Below are 19,248 nucleotides of genomic sequence, written 5' to 3'. Positions count from 1 at the left end.
CCTTCCGCTGCGGCAGCTGCGACGGCGCATTCCCGCAGCTGGCCAGCCTGTTGGCGCACCAGCAGTGCCACGTGGAGGAGGCGGCGGCCGGGCGCCCACCCCCCCAGGCCGAGGCCGCTGAGGTCACCTGTCCCCAGGAGCCCCTGGCCCCGGCTGCCCCGCCGGCGCCCGTGTCCGCGGAGCGGCCCTACAAGTGCGCCGAGTGTGGCAAGGCCTTCAAGGGCTCGTCGGGGCTGCGCTACCACCTGCGGGACCACACGGGTGAGCGGCCCTACCAGTGCGGGGAGTGCGGCAAGGCCTTCAAGCGCTCGTCCCTGCTGGCCATCCACCAGCGCGTGCACACGGGCCTGCGGGCCTTCACCTGCGGCCAGTGCGGCCTCACCTTCAAGTGGTCGTCGCACTACCAGTACCACCTGCGGCTGCACTCGGGCGAGCGGCCCTACGCCTGTGGGGAGTGCGGCAAGGCCTTCCGCAACACGTCGTGCCTGCGGCGCCACAAGCACGTCCACACGGGCGAGCGGCCGCACGCCTGCGGCGTGTGTGGCAAGAGCTTCGCGCAGACGTCCAACCTGCGGCAGCACCAGCGCGTGCACACGGGCGAGCGGCCCTTCCGCTGCCCGCTCTGCCCCAAGACCTTCACGCACTCCTCCAACCTGCTGCTGCACCAGCGCACGCATTCGGCCGAGCGCCCTTTCGCTTGCCCCATTTGCGGCCGGGGTTTCGTCATGGCCGCCTACCTGCAGCGGCACCTGCGGACTCACGGCCCGGCCTCCACTGCGGGCCCCGCAGGCCCCGTCGGGCCGCAGCTCCCCGTCCCCCTGGCCGCCGCTCCAGCCCCCCTGGCCACCCAAGATGTCCACGTTCTCCCCCACCTACAGGCCACGCTTTCCCTGGAGGTGGCCGGGGGCATGGCGCAGGCTCAGCCCCCAGGCCCAGCTGCGCCCAACTCCCAGACCTTCCTGCTGGTGCAGACCGCCCAGGGCCTCCAGCTGATCCCCAGCAGCGTCCAGCCTTCTACCCCTCCTCCCCCACCCGCCCCACCCAAGCTCATCCTACTGCCCCCTGCCAGTGCGAGCAGTGGTGCGAGGCAGAGCCCTCGGGCCCTGGGGAAAGCCGGACAGGGGTCAGGAGTGGTGTGGCTGCCGGGCCCGGGTGGTCTGGGAGTGCAGGGGGGGAGCGGCGCGGGGGCTGGCGGGGCAGGGCAAAGCCTCATTGTGTTACAGAATGTGGGGAGTGGGGAGGCAGGGCCCCAGGAAATGAGTGGGGTCCAGCTTCAGCCTGCGCAGGAAGTGACCACGGTCCAACTCCAGCCTGCGCAGGAAGTGACCGCAGTCCAGCTCCAGCCAGCCCAGGAAGTGACCACGGTCCAGCTGCAGCCCCTGGCAGGCCAGCTCTCCAACTCTACTGGGGGAGCTGTGGCTACCGAAACCCCAAACCTGCTGGTGGTTCAGAGTGGGGCAGCTGAGGAGCTACTCACCGGCCCTGGTGGCCCTGGGGAGGTGGGGGACGGGGAGGCCAGCACCGGTGTGGTCCAGGATGTCCTGTTTGAGACCCTGCAGACAGACGACGGCTTGCAGAGTGTGCTGGTATTGAGCGGAGCAGATGGTGAGCAGACCCGGCTCTGTGTGCAGGAGGTCGAAACTCTGTCCCCTGGGCTGACCGAGGCGCCAGCCCCCAGTCCAGCGGGACAGAAACTCCTCATCATTCGCAGTGCCCCAGCTACTGAGCTGCTGGAAAATAGCAGCGGCCCCGGAGGCGCCGCCACCCTGCAGCTCCTGGCTCCGCCGGCTCCAGTGCCCGCCTCTGCCCCCGCGGGAGTGCCCATGGCTCCCGCCTCCCAGATGGTACAAGTGGTCCCTGCAGGTGCTGGGCCAGGGGTCATGGCTCCCCAGGGCCTGCCCTCCATCCAGATTGTACAGACTCTGCCCGCAGTCCAGTTGGTGCACACGTTCTGAAGACTGACACCTCTTGGCGCCATACAGAGAACCTCCCAACTCCTGGTCCTCAGCTGGGCTGGGGTCAGCCCCAGAATCAAGGGGCTGCGGGCTGGGCTTCTCAATAAAGACCCGGTCTCTCTTCGTGCTTCTGTTTTCTTGTGAGGAGGGGAAAGCCACGGCCTAGCCCTGCCTGGGAGCGAGGAGTCCACTCTTGATGGCTCTGAGATGATCTGCTTTAGCGTTTGGGGGCTCGGTTACTATCTTCTACATTTTTACTTATAAAAACATGGTGTTCATATGTGTGTGCATTCGCGTGGCGGTCAAGGGACAACTTGGGGGAGTCCGATCAAATTCAAGGTCAAGTTTGGCGGCAAGAGCCCTTACCCACCTGAGCCATCTCTGCGGCCTTCCCCCATCTTTTAAAGGTGTGTGTGCGCGCGTGTCCCTGGTCACTAATAGTAGGGGGACACTGGAATCAATTTCCTAGTTCCCCACCGGGTTGACATGGAGGTCCCTGGGGTTGAGATGCTGCGGAGCGCTGCCCCCACCCCTTCCTGCAAAGGCCCGGGCGCCAATGAGACTGGGTTTGCACCCTACGCCGCCTCCTCGCGATGCTCAGGTCGCTTAGCAACGAGGGCTGTTCGGAAAGGAGCTGTGCTAAGCTTTCCCCAGCTGGGTAAGTAGCCCTTCCTTTCCCAGCGGCTTGCAACTGCCCCCTTTCCGCATTGCTCCCTAGGGTCGGGGAGGAAGCTTCCACCGGGGTCAGAGCTCTCTCTGGCCTTCACAGTTCCCTCGCTCCCCGCACCCCCTCTCTCACTAGCTGGGGAAGCTTGACAACAGTTGCCAAGGCCGACAGCAGGCGCCGCCCCGCCCCTGCTACTCTGGAGTGTGGACGTCACTTCCGTCGGTGACCCCCTTCCCGACCCTGTTAAGGGATCGCTGCGACCCGTGGAGGTGCTTGCGGGCCCTTGCTCCTGCTGCTCAGGACCGGGACCACGGCAGGGGAGGCGGGGGCTACTGGCGCGGGGCGGGGGCGCGAGTGAGCCCCTTACTCTGGCGTGTGGGGAGGAGCCTCGTGGACCCCCGCTGCCAGGTGTTGACATCCAGAGCGAATTTAGGGTCGGATCGCTGAATGTCCTCCCCGGAGGACATTTATGGACGTTGGGGAGACCTTAGGGAGGTCCCTGGGTTTGGGGGCGCCTGACCTGCCATAGTCCTCTTCGGGGGCGCCCCAGAGCCCTTGTGATGTTATCTGGGAAAAACTGCAGCCCGGTTCCGCGCCCCCAGGGCTCTGAGGACTCAGGTGCCCAATATGACGCTGAACCTACTTGTCTTCACCAGGTGCGCAACGCCAGCTCCCTCCTAGGGGGCGGCGGCCTGGGGGCTACCATGGCCCCCAACCACCTGTCAGTGCGGGAGATGAGGGAAGATGAGAAGCCGGTGGTGCTGGAGATGCTGAAGGTGAGAGGCAGGCAGACAGACAGGTGCCCACTGAGCCTGCGCAGTTGTTTAGGGTCCTTCAAAGTGGGCTCCGCCAGCCCCGCCCACCTGCCCGAGCCAGCGGGGCCTCTGGAGGGCATCTCCTTCTGGTCTCGGCCAGTTTTGCTTGGTCCCTCTGGCCGTGTATGCCTTCTCCCTACTTGCACATGAATTCTTCGGTTTTGGTTTTAGCAGATGGAAGGGTGTGGGGGCTAAACACTCAGGCCTCCTGACCCGTAGTCGGTCCCAACAGCCCAGTAATCTAGCCCTGTTCCCACCCCAGACTCCTGAAAAGAGTCCACAGCTTCAGTTTCCCTATTCTGGCTTCCCTGGTGCCTGACTCCCGGCATGCTCTCCGGATTCATGCCCCCCACAGCTCCCAATTTCCTCATTCATCCATCCAGCTGGGCTAGACTGGCACCCCTCCAGCTGTCCTTCCTTACCATTTGGGGGACCCCTTCCCCCAGAGCCTAGGTCCGGGGGCTCCCACCTAATGCATGGCTGAGCCCCCACCCCCCCACACCCACAGGCTGGTGTAAAGGACACAGAAAACCGTGTGGTCCTCCACGCCCTGACACGCCCGCCGGCCCTTCTCCTCCTGGCCGCAGCCAGTAGCGGCCTGCGCTTCGTCCTGGCCTCTTTCGCTCTGGCTCTCCTGCTGCCCGTGTTCCTAGCTGTTGCCGCTGTGAAGCTGGGGTTGCGAGCCCGCTGGGGCTCTTTGCCTCCTCCAGGTGGCCTGGGGGGCCCCTGGGTGGCTGTCCGGGGTTCTGGTGATGTGTGCGGAGTCCTGGCCCTGGCCCCTGGCGCCAACTTGGGGGAGGGGGCCCGAGTCACCCGCCTCTCCGTGTGTCGTTGGCACCGCCGCAGGGGAGTGGGTAGGAGGCTGCTGGCCTTCGCAGAGTCCCGGGCTAGAGCCTGGGCAGGGAGTATTGGGGAGCCCCGGGCCCGGCTAGTGGTCCCAGTGGCTGTGGCCGCTTGGGGGGTGGCAGGGTTGCTAGAGGGCTGTGGCTACCAGGCTGAGGGGGGTTGGGGCTGCATGGGCTATACCCTGGTTAGGGAGTTCAGCAAGGACCTGTGACTGCAGACCATGCCCTCTGGGGAGATAGATGGGCAGAGAACCAGTACCTAAGGAGGTATACAAATATGCCGGGCACTTTACACCCCCTCCCTCAATTGCTCCCCAGTCTGCTCACAGCAGCCTTGCCAGGCTCAGAGGGGCTGCTGAACTCAGTAGGATGAATCCTTTTTTCCCTTCTGGGCCCCCAGGGGCCACTAGAGGTCAGCCGATCCAATCCCTGCCTTCCAGGTCTGTCTGCACTGGAAAACCTGTCTGGGCCGGGTCCTGTAAAGTCCCTGCTGTGTGAGCTCTAGGCCTGGGAGGGATATTTAGGGAGAGTGAGCAGGCAAAGCCGGCTCCAAGAGTTAGGGTCTGCATCTGGGTACTTCCCAAGGGGACAGGCCTCCCGGGAGTGGGTGGAGCTGCGGGGAATGGGCCTCTGGGCCCATATGGTTTTTTACATTGTTAATAAAGCCTGAAACTGCTGTGTGCCTGTCTCCTGTCTGATGCCTTTTCCAGCCGATCTGGACCCTCTCCTTCTGTCTGGCTCCTCCTTTCCCAAGTTGACATTAATTGCTAGGGGAATGGGGTGGGGGAGTGGGGGGGCTGAGCTGGGAGAAGGGGAGGCAGTGAGCTCACTGCAGTCCAGTCCCTGCCAGGCCTTCTGAGTCATGCTCCCCATTACTGAAGTTTTTCCCCTCACAGCTGCTGGTGTGTGTGTGTGTGTGTGTGTGTGAGAGAGAGAGAGAGAGAGAGAGTGTGTGAGTGTGTAGTCCCCCTCTCCAGACCAAGCCTTGGCCCTTGGTCTCCCCTCCCTCCATACCTGTGTATGGGACTCTCAAGTTCACAGATAAGGACTGGAGGCTTTCCATTCAGATTCACCAGGGTGGGTGTCAATTGAAGAGGGGTTTTACAGTTTCTTTTCTAATCCAGGAAGTCTCTCCTAGGGTCTGGCTGTAGGCCCTCTCGCTACTGTGGGAGTGCCTCAGATCTGCCCACTCCCAGCTGCAATTCCCTGGCTCAACAAAGGAGGAGGCAGGAGGGTGTGCCCCCAGCCCTGCTGTCCCCCAGACACCCAGGCCTGCCTGACCCTTCCCAGAGTCAGTCTGCCATCCCCCCTAAGCATCCTGAGCATGTGGCCCTCTGGAGCCTAACTGGCCACCTCCCTCCACTGTGGGTGTTTGCTCTTGAACACCTCCCTCCCCGCCTGCTGCCGGTCCCCCTCCTCCCCAGCCTCAGCTGTGGCCAGCCCCCTCCCCCCTCCTGTCCCCTGCTGCCTCCCTGCAGCCTCTCTCCCTCCTGGCAAAGCCTTCAGACCTTCTAGATCTTCACTGTCTAGGGCGCCCCAGCAGGCGCTTCCCTCCCTCCTTTCCTCCCTGGCTGCCTCCTCCTCCCCTCCCCTCCCCTCCTTCCCCTTTCACCCCAACCCCTGCCCTGGACTCTGCAAACATGAGGGTCTTGGCCTGCCTCCTTGGTGAGTGACCCATTTCTTGGGTAGGGGGATGGGACTTAGGGGGTCTGAACTCCCCCATCTCTGACCTTTTAGCTCATCCATTTCCTGAAGCCTGCTGTATTCCCTGGTGCCCTGGGACACCCTGACATTTGGCTGTCCCCTCTAATTTTTCAGGGACCCAGACTTGTGCATGCCCTGCCTAGCAACCCTAGGGATCAGCCCTCTGCATGCCCTGGCCTTGACTCTGTGGGGTCTGACCCCACCATTAAGTTCTGGTCTCCAGCCCTGACTTCAAGGGCCAGGCATGTGGGGCTCCATCCGCCCCAGGGACCTGCAGTTCAGCCCAGCCTCCGCCCAAAGTTCATTACAGCAGTGGGGTTTCTGGCTTAGAGGTGTGAGCAATCCGTATGTATGTGGGTGGATGTGTCTCACTGAACTCAAGCTGGGAGCCTGAACTGGGGAAAAGGCCCCCTCCCCCTTGGGCCTGCTCCTCACTCTGTCCCCTCCAAACTCCCTTGCAGCAGCACTGGTAGGGATCCAGGCTATCGGTAAGTGTCCTGACTTTCCTCCCATCTGGCTTTGCCCAGCTCCAAGCCAGCTGCTGGCTGTCCACCCCAGGCCTTGCCTCACCCTCCGGCTGATCCCTGGCCACCCCTACTCCACTTTGATCTCCAATACAGCCCCTCAACATCTCTGAGACATTCTTCTCATGGGGTCCAGGATCCAGCCTCCCTGGGGCAGCTGGCTTCCTGATGGTACTCAGCAAGACAGTCCCCTGCCCTTACTGTCACCCTGGTCCCCAGCTTCAGAGTACCCCTGTCTGGAGTCACAACTTTCCTTCCATCCCTCAGAGCGGCTACGCCTGGCTGATGGTCCCCATGGCTGTGCAGGCCGCCTGGAGGTCTGGTACAATGGGCGCTGGGGCACCGTGTGTGACGACGGATGGGATCTACGGGATGCTGCAGTGGCCTGCCGGGTGCTGGGCTGCGGGGGGGCACTGGCCGCCCCTGGAGGGGCATTCTTCGGGGAGGGCTCTGGGCCCGTGTGGCTTAGTGAACTGGCCTGCCGGGGCAATGAGGGGCACCTGGGCCTCTGTCCCCACCGGGGCTGGAAAGCCCACATCTGCTCTCATGAGGAGGATGCAGGCGTGGTTTGTGCAGGTAAAGAGACACATACTCCTGGTGATAACCTGGGGACCCCTAAGTTTTTAGTTTCTCCAAATCTGAGCTGTCTAGCAGCTCAGAGATGCCCAATCCCTGCTCCACATAAAGCCTCATGTTCCACTCCCTCTAGGAACCCCCAATTTACAATCACTTATTTCTGTTGTTTTGAGACAGGGTCTTATTATGTAACCCTGGTTGGCCTGGAACTTGTTATGTAGACCAGGCTGGCCTCTAACTCACAGAAATCTTCCTACCTCCAAAATGCTAGGAATAAGGTCAAGCCAGGCCATAATCACTTTGAAACCCTAGGGAATTCAGATGTCCCAACCCCTGCTCCTGTCCCAGGGACCCAGTAGCCCCTCTGGTCCCCCCACCTTCCTTATAACTTCAGTTCTTTCCCATAGGTCAGCGTGTGGCTAACTCTAGGGATGACACAACATCCCTGCTGGATGGGGATCCATGGTTGGCACTGTCTGAGGAGCTAAGCCCCAGCTCAGAGGAATCCCGTGTGACTCATGGTGAGCCCAGAGGACTAGGCCACCCGTCCTGCCCTGTGATCCATCTCTGCTGTGAGGGATGGACTGTTTGCAATGAGAGTTCCCCTCAGCTCCACTTTCCCAGGAGCTACTTTCTTTTATCACCCGGAAGTCCTCCATCACTTCAGACCCCTAGAAACGTATCCCCAAACAGATACCAAAGAGTGTAGAAGGAGGAACAGCTCAATTCCTGACCTGGTCATGTGTCCCCTTCCCAGCTCCCCGCCAAGCAGCAACCCCCCAAAATGCCTCCCGAAAGAAGAACCCTCGACCACCCAAACAGGCCAAGTCCACCCGGGCCCCTGTGCTGGGAAGCGGAGGCCCCCGCCAGGGTAAGTCTTCTCTTAACCTCCCCTGTTCCCCAGATCTGTGTGCTATGAGTCCGTAGACTCTGCCAGGCTGAGGGTATCAGACCACTTTCCAGACTGAGACCCTCCAATGAACCCAGTGTTCACTGTGTTCTCCCTTATGATTCAGTCAGAGCTGGCCACTCCCTCTTCTGCTGGATCCATGCTGTCAGGAGACCCAGGGGTTGCACCTAATTCAGATGGTGGCTCTCTTTCCAGGATGAGCCAGCTGACAGGCAGACCTCAGGTCACTACCCTTTTTGGGCCTCAGTTTCCCCAGGTGGAGAAAGAAGAAGCTGCTTCCTCCAAACTGCCATCAGACATAGCCCTTCACTGACCCTCTTCTTTCCTATCTGTCCCCCCAGAGCGGATGCGCCTGGTCTCAGGTCCCCATGGCTGTGCTGGTCGCCTGGAAGTCTGGCACGGTGGGCGTTGGGGCACTGTGTGTGACGACGGATGGGATCTTCGAGATGCCACAGTGGCCTGCAGGGAGCTGGGCTGTGGAGGGGCACTGGCTGCCCCTGGGGGTGCTAGATTCGGGCCTGGTGCAGGACCTGTGTGGATGGATGATGTGGGATGTGGAGGAGGAGAACAGGCCCTCCGGGACTGTCCCCGAAGCCCATGGGGCCGGAGTAACTGTGACCACACAGAGGATGCTGGGCTTGTCTGCAGCGGTATGCCGGGGCCGAGGGCCGTTCTGACACTCCACCCCCCCAGGAAGTGGTGAAAGGCTTGGCTCCAAGTCTGTCTCTACCCATTCCCTGTAGAAATGGGAGAGGCAGGGGTGAGGCCTCTGTCCGCTGAGCCTCAGTCTCCTTGAGGGGGCAATGAGGCTAGAATACCTGCCTCACAGGCTGTTTACAGCAGAGCCTTCAGAAGCAAGGGGCCCTGCTTGCCCTCTGCACATGGCTACCTGGCCTGGTTCCCCTGCTCGGAGGTCCCTTGTCTCTATGGGTCAGCCAGGGAGCTGAGGTAGGAAGAAGGGAGGGGAGTGGTCTAACGGTACGGAGAGAAACAGGTGGAGTAGGGGCACTAACAAGCAAGCCTTGCCTCCCTGCCACACCCCGCTTCAACACGGTGCCTAATTATCTTCCTGAGTCTTTCCCCACCTGTACTGGGTGAAACTGGGACAGGGGCTGGGGGCTGTTGAACAGCACTTGGGGTGCTCTCCTTTTACCCTCCTCTTTCCTCTAACTCTGTCCCTTCCTTTTCTCTTTCCCTTCCCTGTTGGCGTGACTCAGCACCTGTTCACCCATCCGAGTTCCTCATAGGTCTAACTCAGCACCTGTCCATTCATCCTCACTCCTCATAGATCTAGTTCGGTGCCTGAGTACCCATCCTAGTCTCCCTTCTTGATACAACTCAGCACCTGCTCTCTCATCCTAGCTTCTCATCTCCCTGTCCTTCCTGCCCCTCTATCCAGGTCCTGCACCCAGGCTACGCCTTGCTGATGGCCCCCATGGCTGTGCTGGCCGCCTGGAGGTGTGGCATGGCAGTCGCTGGGGGTCAGTGTGTGATGATGCCTGGGATCTTCGTGATGCTGCTGTGGCCTGCAGGGAGCTGGGCTGTGGCAGGGCGCTGGCTGCCCCAGGGGGTGCCTTCTTTGGGGAGGGGGCCGGACCCATCATCTTGGATGATCTCCGTTGTCGGGGAAATGAGACAGCCCTGCGATTCTGCCCGGCAAGGCCCTGGGGCCAACATGACTGTCACCACCGAGAGGATGCTGGGGCCGTGTGTGATGGTGAGGGGGCACGAGTGGGGACCTCGGGGAAGGATGGGACAGTGGGTGTCGTAGCAAGTGGATGGTCAAGAAGCAGTGTTGTCCCTGTTCACCCTTCCCTTCCTTTGTGAACCCCCCACTTTCCCCACCTTCTCTTATGTAAAATCTTGGGTCTCTCTAAGGAACATTGGATATTGTCTATTTTTATTTTATTATTATTATTTAATTAATTTACTTATTATTTTTATTTTATGTATATGCGTGTATTGCCTGCATGTAGGTAAGTGTACCTGTGTCGTGCAAAGCCCTCAGAGGTCAGAAGAGGCTGTTGGATCCTCTGGAACTGGAGTTAGGGATGGTTGTTAGCCACCATGTGGGTGCTGGGATTCAAACCCGGGTCCTCTGCAAGAGCAGCCAGGGCTCTTAACCACTGAACCATCTCTCCAGCCTGGATATTGTCTATTTTTAATGTATTACCTTTATTTTATGTGCATGAGTGTTTTGTTTGCATGTAAATGCACCACCTGTGTGAAGTGCCTTTGGCAGTCAAAAAAGGGCATTGGATCCCCCGGAACTGGAGTTACAGTTGATGGTTGTTAGCTGCCATGTGGGTGCTAGGAACCAAACTTGGGTCCTCTGTAAGAGCAGAGTACTCTTAACCACTGAGCCATCTCTCCAGCCCTGGATGTTGTCTGGGTTTTGATGCATAAATGTGGGGGCTCCATCTTCTTGCTCCCAGCAGAAGCCAATCCTGCCCTCTTATGGATGCCTCTCCTCTTCTCGTCCACCTCTAAGCTCTGTCCTTTTCAAGCTCTCTCTACCCTTATTCCCACCCACCCACATCTCTCTCTGGGTTAGGGATGTGGAAAGCCTTGGGCTACTCTGTAGGAGGCAGCTCTGGAGGGGGCGCTAATCTCCTTTTTCCTATCCCAGGCATGCCCCTCGGCTATGTGTTGCCCACAGCCCCTGCAGTGGACAGCAACAGTTCAACACCCAGGGAGGTGGCATCCAGGCCCCTGTCCACCACAGTGGGCCAGACCCCAGGCCCAAGAGTCAGCTGGCCTCCTCCAGCCTCTCCTACTGCCCCTCCAGAGCCTGGGCCGGAAGCTGGTGAGTCCCTCTTTGCTCTTGCTGAGAGACTGTCCTATGCAAACCTTCTTGAAAAAAGAAAGCTAGAGAGGCAGAGCCTGGGTCCTGCTCAGAAGGTTGTGTGTACTTGGTTTAGTGTTCTGCTGACATCCTGACATCAAGGATTGTGTCTGAACAAGAGCCCTGTCTTCTGTAGCTAGCCTTGAATAGAACTATGGGGTGAGGGGAGAGTCTACAGGCTCAAGCTTCTGGCTTCTTGTGTCTGGTGATGTGACTATGTAACAGAGAACTGTTACAATGTCTGCTGTCTCTCTCCAAGTAACAGCTCAGCTTAAGAATTCTCTTGAGGATCTGGAGAGATAACCCAGTAGTTAAGAGCACTGAATGCTATTGTAGAGGACCTGAGTTCAGTTCCCAGAACCCACACGGCGGTTGACAACCATCTGTAATTCCAGTTCCATGGATCTGATGCCCCCTTCTGGCCTCTGTGAGGATTGCATGTATGGGTGCACTTACATACATCCAGGCAAAACACTCATACACATAAAATAAAAATAAATTTAAAAAAACTTTAGAAAGAATTCCCTTGAGGAGCTGGAAAGATGGCTCAGCAGTTAAGAGACATCTGCTCCAGAGGACTGGAATTCGGTTCCCAGCGTTCACAGGGCATAACTCCAGTTCTGGGGGATCTGATGCCTCTGGCCTCTGAGAGCACTTGCACTCATGTACACACACACACACACACACGCACACACACACACACACCACACAAGAAATCTGTTGGGACTGGTGGCATGGCTACACAATGAAAAAGATAAAAATAGGGCCAGGCATGGTTGTGTACACCTTTAATTCCAGCACTCAGGAGGCAGAGGCAAGAAGATCTCTGTGAATTTGAGGCCAGCCTGGTCTACATAGTGAGTTCCACACCAGCCAGGGCTAAATAGTGAGACCAACTGTGACTCAAAAAATTATAAATAAGTAAACAAACAAATAAGATCTGTCAAAAGTGTGGTAAGATAGCCATATGTCATGTAGTATTTAAAATATTTTATTATTTTTATTTTATTTTATGTGTATGAGTGTATTGCCTGCATGTAAGTGGACCCATATTGTCCAGTGCCCATGGAGGATATCAGATGTCCTGGACCTGGGGTTACAGAAGGTTGTCAGCCACCATGTAGGTGCTAGGACTTGAACCCAGGTCCTCTGCAAGAGCAGCCAGTGCTCTTAACTACTGAGCCATTTCTCTAGCCCTGCCACATAACATTTTATCCAACAACAGACCACACACAATGGTGGTCCCCTAAGATTGTTTCCTAGTGAAGTCTTAGCCATCTTCATCTGCTTAAGCACACTCTATGATGTTCCAATAGCAGTGAGACAGCCTAGTGACGCCTTTCTCAGAATACAGCCCCATTACTAAACAATGCCTGGCTGTTTATATAACATACAGTTTACCATTTTAACCATTTCTAAGCAGACAACCTGATGCTATTTATCACATATTGTTACACCACTATCACCATTGTCCATCTCCAGAGCCCTTCCACACCCCAAATGGAAACTGCTTCCTTATCAGACACTAACTCCAAATTCTCCCCTTACTTGGTCATCTTACCTGCTTTCTGTAGTATTAGAACCTAACCCTAGCATATGCTAGACAGGCACTCTGTCACTGAACAACGACAGCCCCAGTCCTTGGGATTTTGTTTTGCTTTGAATTTTTAAAATTACATTTATGTGGTGTGTGTGTGTGTGTGTGTGTGTCTGTCTGTCTGTCTGTCTGTCTGTCTGTGTTTGTGTATCCAGAAGCGGGGGGGATGTGCCTGTGCCAAGGCACATATATGGAGATCAGAGGCCAACTTGTGGGAGTCAGTTCTCTCCTTCTTCCATGTAGGTCCTAGGGATCGAACTCAAGGTCATCAGGCTTAGTAGCAAGCACCTTTGTCCAGTAAGCCATCTTGCCTGCCTGCCTGTTTACTTCTTTGGTTTTTAAAATTTTTTAAATTTTAATATTTTATTTGTTATTTTTATTTTATGTGCATGGTATATTGCCTGCATGTATGTGAGTGCACCTGTGTTGTGCATTGCTGCGGAGGTCAGAAGAAGCCTTCAGATTCCACTGGAACTGGAGTTAAGGACAGTTCTTAGCCACCATGTGGGTGCTGGGAATCGAACCTAGGTCCTCTGCAAGAGCAGTCAGTGCTCTTAACTGTGAGCCATCTCTCCAGTCCACTTCTTTGTTTTTAAAAAATATTTTATTTATTTTTATTTTTATTTTATGTGTATGAGTGTATTGCCTGCATGTGTGTACACGTATCCATGTCATGCAATGCACTCAGAGGTCAGAAGAGGGCTTTGGATCCCCTGGAACTGGAGTTACAGATGGTTATTAGCTGCGATGTGGGTGCTGGGAATTGAACCTGGGTCCTCTGCAAGAACAGCCAGTGCTCTTGACTGCTGAGCCATCTCTCTAGCCCCTGTTTCCTTTGTAAAGGCTGAGTGATATTCTGTTGTGTGTCTAGACCACATTTTATTTTAATTAGCTGATTAGTTTATTTATTTTCTTTTAAGATGTGGCACTAAGAATGGAACCTAGAGCCCCATACGTTTGGTGTGCACTTTACCATGGGGCTGTACACATCATCATCCTTTCAACAGTTGATGGACATTTAAGTTGTTTCCATATCTCAGCTCTTGTGGCTAGTGCTGAATTGAGTACAGGGATGCTCGTGTTTCAGACCCTGATCTCCGTTCTCGGGCTGTATAAACATTGCTGAATCCTAAGATAGTTCTGTTTATAGTTTTGGAGGGAAGTCCGCAGGTTTCCATAGCAGCTGCGCTGTTTTTCATTTCCAGCAGCGAATAAGGTTCCAATTTCTTTCTTTCCTTTCTGTCTTTCTTTGCACCTTTGTTTCTTTGATGTGTGTGTTGTATATACTTGCTAATTTTCTTTCTTTTCCTTTCTTTCCTCCTTCCTTCTTGAATTAAAAAAATACATTTTAATTTATTTTGTCTGTATGTGTGATCATACACGTGTGCATATGCATGTGTTCGTGTGTGCGTGTGCATGCATGCACAAGTGTGACAGCATGTATGTGAAGGTCAGAGGACAACTTGTGGGAGTTGGTTCTCTCCTTTCTACAATGCAGGTTCTGGAGATCAAAATCACGTCATTAGGTTTGTGGCAAGTGCCTTTACCCACTGAGCCATCTCGACAGCCCCCCCCCCTCTGTGAAAGGTCATTCCTCAGGTGCCACCCACCTTGTGATCATCTCACTGGCCTGGGGCTCACCAATTAGACTAGGCTGGCTGGCCAGCAAGCCTCAGGGGTCGTCCTGTTTCCACCTCCTGAGAACTGGGATTACAAGCACACTACTAAGCTAACTTTTTAATACAGAAACTGGGGCTTGAACTCGGGTCCTCATGCTTCCAAGGCAAGCACTTTATTGAATGAGCCACCTCCCCAGCTCCTCCCAGTTGATCATTTACTTTGCTGTGTCAAGGGTTTAGTTTGATTTAGTCTCATTTGCTTTTGTTTTTCTTTCCTGTACTTTGGAGACCACACCCATGAACTCCTTGTGGGAACCAATGCCACCTTTTGTTTTTTCATTTACTAAGCAACTTTTAGGACATTTCCACCTTTGGGTTATTGTGACTAATGTGCCATGAACACTTACATATAAGGATATGTTTACATATGCTTTCAAGTTTTAAAAAAGTATATTTATTTACTTTTGTGTGGGTGCACTTATGTTCTGTGGTCAGAGATCAGAGGACAATTTACAGGAGTCAATTCTTTCCTTCCACAGGGTGTGGGGCATTCCAGGGGTTAAACTCAGGCTGTCAGGCTTGGTGGCAGGTGCCTTTACCCACTGAGCCACTTCACCAGCCCTCTTTCAGTTTATTTGGGGTATATCCCTAACAGCCGAATTTCTGTATCACATGGTAATTCTATATTTCACTTTCGGAGGAGATACCCAACCATACCTGACTCTTGGTCCCTCGTGATCAAAGCAGAGACCCTCATAAATACCTGCTGCCTGGAAAAGATTAATGAGGGAAGCCCAGGCGGATGAATGGATGGGTTCATGGAAAGGAAGATGGAGGGGCGGGTGGATGAAGAATCAGAGGGCCAGGGGGGCTCTTTGTTTCTAACTCTTGGCAATTTTTGTTTTCTATCTCAGGGTCCCCCCAGCTGCGCCTGGTGGCTGGGCCTAACAGGTGCTCTGGCCGGCTGGAGGTATGGCATAATGGGCGCTGGGGGACAGTGTGTGATGACAGCTGGGACATGCGAGACTCAGCTGTGGTCTGCCGGGAGCTGGGCTGTGGAGGACCTCGGCAGTCAGACCCTGTAGCGGGTCGCTTTGGCTGGGGCGCAGGCCCCATCTGGCTGGATGATGTGGGCTGTGTGGGAACAGAGGCTTCGCTGTCTGACTGTCCTGCTGCTTCCTGGGGGAAACATAACTGTGCTCACAATGAGGATGTCGGGGTCATCTGCATTGGTGAGGACCCTGTACCGTCTATCTGCTGGTGTGGGAGGACTTCCTGAATGTCACTGCTGATGAAGGCTGGCATTAACTTAAGTGCCTTCTAAGCCCCAGCCTTGTGACCGCATTCAAACTGCCTAAGCCTAGCTAAAGTGAGGGCCAGTTAAAATCAACTAGGCAGTATATTTGTTTGTGTGCTTGTTCCCCCACATTTATAGAGGGCTACTCTTCAGTGCCAGACACTGAGCTAGGTGCTGGGTGCTCAGAATGGAATGAACATAGTACAGGTCTTTGAGGGGAAGCTCATGGCTCATGAAGGGAAAGAGGTACACAACAAATCATTGAGAATCCATGTGAGAAGGTAAGGATTGGGGGATCCCCAAGACCACTTTCAGGTTCAGTCATTTGCTACAAAGAGTCATAGAAATAAGAGAGGCTGTTCTACTCTGGACTGTTTTTCACCACAGTGAACTGAACCCATGTCCTCTGTAAGAACAGCCAGTGATCTTAACTGCTGAGCCATCTCTCCAGCCCCAGAATTAACTTTTTTTAAAGGTAAAAAAGGGGGCTAGAGAGATGGCTCAGTGGTTAAGAGCACTGGCTGCTCTTGCAGAAGACCCGGGTTTGAATCCCAGCACCCACATGGCAGCTAACAACCATCCATAACTCCAGTTACAGGAGATCTGACAGTCTCTTCTGGCCTCCACAGGCATTTCATGACACAGGTGCACTTACATACATGCAGGCATAACACTCATGCACATAAAATAAAAATAAATAAATAATTTTTTTGGGTCTTTTTGAGACAGGGTCTCCCTGTAGCCACAGCTGACCTGGAACTCACTATGTAGACCAGACTGGCCTTGAACTCACAGACTGCTTCTGCCTCCTGAGTACTGGGATTAAGGGTGTGTGCCACCACAGCCAGTTATAAATAAATTTTTTTTTAAGTAAAAGAGGGCCTGGAGAGATGGCTTAGTAGTTAAGAGCAGAGACTGCTCTTGCAGAGGACCTGGGTTCAGTTCCCAGCACCCATGTCAGGTGACTCATAGCCAGCTACCTGTAACTCCAGCTCCAGGGGATCTGGTGCCCTCTTCTGGCCTCCATGGGCAACAGCATTCATGCGCATATACCAACCCGCATACACACGATTAAAAATAAAAACAAAATCATTTTTGAAAAGTGAAAATGGGGTTGAAGATGTAGTTTAGTGGTAGGACACCTGCCACGCATGCACGAGGCCCTAGGTTGGATCCCTAACACTGAAAAAAGAAAGAAGAGAGAAGGTGGGGACATTCATCAGAAGGTATAGGAAGAGAGGCCCTGATTCCAAGCAGTAGCGGAAGGGTGGAGAGGGTGTGGGTAGAGGGAGGATGGGGGTCAGTCAACCAGACTGTATAAGTGCTAAAAAGGCACCGAGTGGTGTGGGGTTTGGCGCAGCACAGAACTGCCAGGTTTACAGAAGGTGTTCAGTGAATATTTGTGGCATGAATGGGGCCTTGGTGACTGGCCAGAGGAGAGCGGCCTGGGCAGATGATCCTACCATTGTGGTGTCTCTATCTTTTTGCTCCCTTCTGACCTCTCAGGGACCCCCGGCCTGGACACCATCTCAGACCCCTTCAGTTGGAGCTGGCTCCCTGGGTTGGGTAGAGATCAGGATGCCTGGCTCCCGGAAGAGCTGGCCACCAAGCCCTCTGCCAGTCACACCCCCGGTGTGCTGGAGAAAACCACAAAGGCTCCAGGGAAAGTGCAGAAGAGCACTAAGAAGTGGGTGACCAAAAACACAAGGAGACCAACCACTCAGCCCCCTGGGATGCCAACCACTAAACGCACCAGAGTCCCAGGCACCCTAAACCCCCCAAATCCAACTTCACGTACCTCTGAGTTACCCAAAAGACTGACCACTGAGGCTCCCCACAGACGGACTTCACATACCACCTCAAAGCAGACCCCTCAGGCACCCTGGGAGTGGACCTCAGAGACTGTGGCAACAGCAGCCACTCAACGCCCCCAGACCTCCCTGGAGCCATACCCTGAGAGCCCAGAGGGTTCGCTGGAGTCATCCAAAGATCCAGCCCCCACCCCCACTACTGGAATCCCTGTGGAATCAGGTGAGTGGTAGAAGGCAAAAAGGTTTGGGGGCAGCATGGAAGGTCCCCCTCCTTATCCAAGGGTTTTCCACCCTTAGGCCCCTTCCGAGTTCGTCTGGCTGATGGGCCCGACAGGTGTGCTGGCCGGCTGGAAGTGTGGCATGCTGGACGCTGGGGGACAGTCTGTGATGACAGTTGGGACCTGCGGGATGCCACAGTGGCCTGCTGGGAACTGGGCTGTGGAAAGGTCCGGCCCCGAGTGGGCAAAACCCACTATGGCCCTGGGACTGGACCCATCTGGTTGGATGACATGGGCTGTAAGGGGAGCGAGACGTCACTGAGCGACTGTCCCTCGGGGACATGGGGGAAACACAACTGTGACCATGAGGAAGACGTGGGCCTCACCTGCACTGGTACCTAGGAACAGGAGGGGAGGAGGCTAAGGCAGAGGAGTCAGGGTGGGGTAGGGCGACAGTCTAATATAAGAAATGTGCCAGAGTTGGGACATGGAGGAGTTGCTCCAGGGGACTCCAAAGGGGGAGGGGGTGTGAACTGAACTGTGACACAGGGGACAGGGCCAACTGCTACCCAATTTCTCCCCAGGCTACACAGATGATGATGATTATCCCACCTGGACCTGGGACCCCATTTCCGGAGAGGAATTGGCCAAAGGGACCACTGTGCCAGCACAGTCTGGACACACTCTTTCTATTGGTACCATCAGGCACCCGGAGTTCTCCTCCACGGCAACACAGAGCCGTCCAGATACAGGTGAGGGGCTAATATGTCTCCTCTGTAAAACATTCTCTGTCCTGTAAGGTTCTGAAAAGATCCCTCTTGTTTAATTACATTGCTTTAGTGTGTGCACCTGCATGTGTGTACATACATGGCCACAGCACACTTGTGGAGGTCAGAGGATAACTTGTGGAAGTTGGTTCACATCTTCTACCGTGTTGGTCCTAGGGGTCGAACTCAGTATTCAGACTTGGTGGCTAGTGCTGTTACCACCGAGCCATCTCAGTCACTCTGTTTTTTGAGACATGTTATCCCAGGCTGGCCTTGAACTCACTATGTAGCTGAGGCTGGCTTTGAACTGACCCTCTTGCCTCCACTTCCCAAGTTTTGGGATTACAAGTGTATGCCACCGTGGCTAGCCTGAAAGATCCTTCCACATGAGCTGGCCTAGGCCTCCAAAACCCTGGATAGACTTTCCCTAGGGCCATCAGACACCCTCCTTGGACTGGACAGTAACCTGCACAGTCTGGAAGAAGTGACACTATGTGACTCTGAGAGATGAGGGGCTCAGCATGTCCTGAGCGTACCACAGTGACCAGGAAGTGCTCATAACGCACCAGCCTGGGCCCCTCAATCCAGTGCATCTGGAAATGACCCAGAACCCTCAGCTCCGGGCTGCCCTGTCAGCACATCAGTGTTTCTACCTCAGCCACCCCTAAAGCAAGAGAAATCTCACTCACTCTGGCCATTCATACTCTGTCCTGGTCAGGTTCTGTCTTGCACCTGGGGCCAGGTTTACCTCCTTCCCTTCCTGACTCTGCCCTTTCCTAACTGTGCCTTTCTACTCTGGCTTCTGTGTCTTTCCATCTCTGCTGCCAGCCCTCCCTCCTCCTCCCTCTCCTTCTCCCTCCCCCTTCCTTCCGCTCTCCCTGTCCCTCTCTCTCCCTCCCTCCCCCTTCCTTCCCCCCCCTCCGGCTCCCTTCCTCTCCCTCCCTCTTTCTGTTTCCCTTCCTCTCCATCTCCCCCTCTTTCCCTCTCTCCACACCCCCCACCTGCTTTCTTTCCAGTTTCCTCTGCCCTCTCTCTCCAGCCCTGCCTCTCAGGGCCCTAGTTTCTCTCCCCATCTTTGGTGAGGGGGGTGGCATGTTT

General features: G+C 55.4%; 3 protein-coding genes across 10 annotated transcripts in view; all 3 read left to right on the top strand.

Moving 5' to 3' along the window:
* The window catches only part of Znf628 (zinc finger protein 628), a 6,378-nt gene extending 4,300 nt beyond the window's left edge, over positions 1 to 2,078 (top strand). Inside the window, exon 4 of the mRNA XM_029570202.1 lies at positions 3 to 2,078. Within this exon, the coding sequence (XP_029426062.1) occupies positions 3 to 1,955 (1,953 nt within the window). The 3' untranslated portion in view covers positions 1,956 to 2,078. The remainder of the gene's footprint in view (positions 1 to 2) is intronic.
* A 460-nt stretch (positions 2,079 to 2,538) lies between these two features.
* On the top strand, positions 2,539 to 4,962 carry Nat14 (N-acetyltransferase 14 (putative)). 4 transcript variants are annotated; one of them, XM_008846651.3, is made up of 4 exons: positions 2,539 to 2,613; positions 2,758 to 2,891; positions 3,279 to 3,398; positions 3,946 to 4,962. In XM_008846651.3, the coding sequence occupies exons 3-4, from the start codon at positions 3,327 to 3,329 to the stop codon at positions 4,492 to 4,494; spliced, it is 621 nt and encodes a 206-aa protein (XP_008844873.1). In that variant the 5' UTR covers positions 2,539 to 2,613; positions 2,758 to 2,891; positions 3,279 to 3,326; the 3' UTR covers positions 4,495 to 4,962. The 4 variants fall into 4 exon arrangements, with proteins under 4 accessions (XP_008844873.1, XP_008844874.1, XP_008844872.1 ...); XM_008846652.3 differs by lacking the exon at positions 2,758 to 2,891 and having other exon boundaries at positions 2,552 to 2,613; XM_008846650.2 differs by lacking the exon at positions 2,539 to 2,613 and having other exon boundaries at positions 2,641 to 2,891.
* A 766-nt stretch (positions 4,963 to 5,728) lies between these two features.
* Ssc5d (scavenger receptor cysteine rich family member with 5 domains) overlaps positions 5,729 to 19,248 on the top strand; it is a 22,473-nt gene continuing 8,953 nt past the window's right edge. The window contains exons 1-12 of one of the 5 annotated variants that reach the window (XM_017801564.2): positions 5,731 to 5,947; positions 6,451 to 6,474; positions 6,778 to 7,086; positions 7,494 to 7,607; positions 7,844 to 7,957; positions 8,338 to 8,646; positions 9,396 to 9,713; positions 10,626 to 10,802; positions 14,972 to 15,289; positions 16,861 to 17,385; positions 17,463 to 17,777; positions 17,968 to 18,135. In XM_017801564.2, coding sequence (XP_017657053.1) covers positions 5,923 to 5,947; positions 6,451 to 6,474; positions 6,778 to 7,086; positions 7,494 to 7,607; positions 7,844 to 7,957; positions 8,338 to 8,646; positions 9,396 to 9,713; positions 10,626 to 10,802; positions 14,972 to 15,289; positions 16,861 to 17,385; positions 17,463 to 17,777; positions 17,968 to 18,135 — 2,716 coding nt within the window. In that variant the 5' untranslated portion in view covers positions 5,731 to 5,922. Of the gene's footprint in view, positions 5,948 to 6,447; positions 6,475 to 6,777; positions 7,087 to 7,493; positions 7,608 to 7,843; positions 7,958 to 8,337; positions 8,647 to 9,395; positions 9,714 to 10,625; positions 10,803 to 14,971; positions 15,290 to 16,860; positions 17,386 to 17,462; positions 17,778 to 17,967; positions 18,136 to 19,248 lie in introns of all 5 variants that reach the window. The other 4 variants (XM_008846649.3, XM_029570177.1, XM_029570176.1 and 1 more) reach the window with 4 other exon arrangements.

The sequence above is a fragment of the Nannospalax galili genome, unplaced genomic scaffold (assembly GCF_000622305.1).
Source record: "Nannospalax galili isolate Female #2095 unplaced genomic scaffold, S.galili_v1.0 scaffold842, whole genome shotgun sequence".
In the NCBI taxonomy this organism is placed as follows: domain Eukaryota; kingdom Metazoa; phylum Chordata; class Mammalia; order Rodentia; family Spalacidae; genus Nannospalax; species Nannospalax galili.
Note: the sequence above shows the minus strand (reverse complement) of the source record. Positions and strands in the feature narration are given on the sequence as shown.

Coding starts and splice junctions, on each gene's coding strand:
- Nat14 (XM_008846651.3), top strand. CDS start 3,327: ATGGCCCCCAACCACCTGTCAGTGCGGGAGATGAGGGAAGATGAGAAG. Junction 3,399..3,945: donor TGGTGCTGGAGATGCTGAAG/GTGAGAGGCAGG, acceptor CCACACCCACAG/GCTGGTGTAAAGGACACAGA.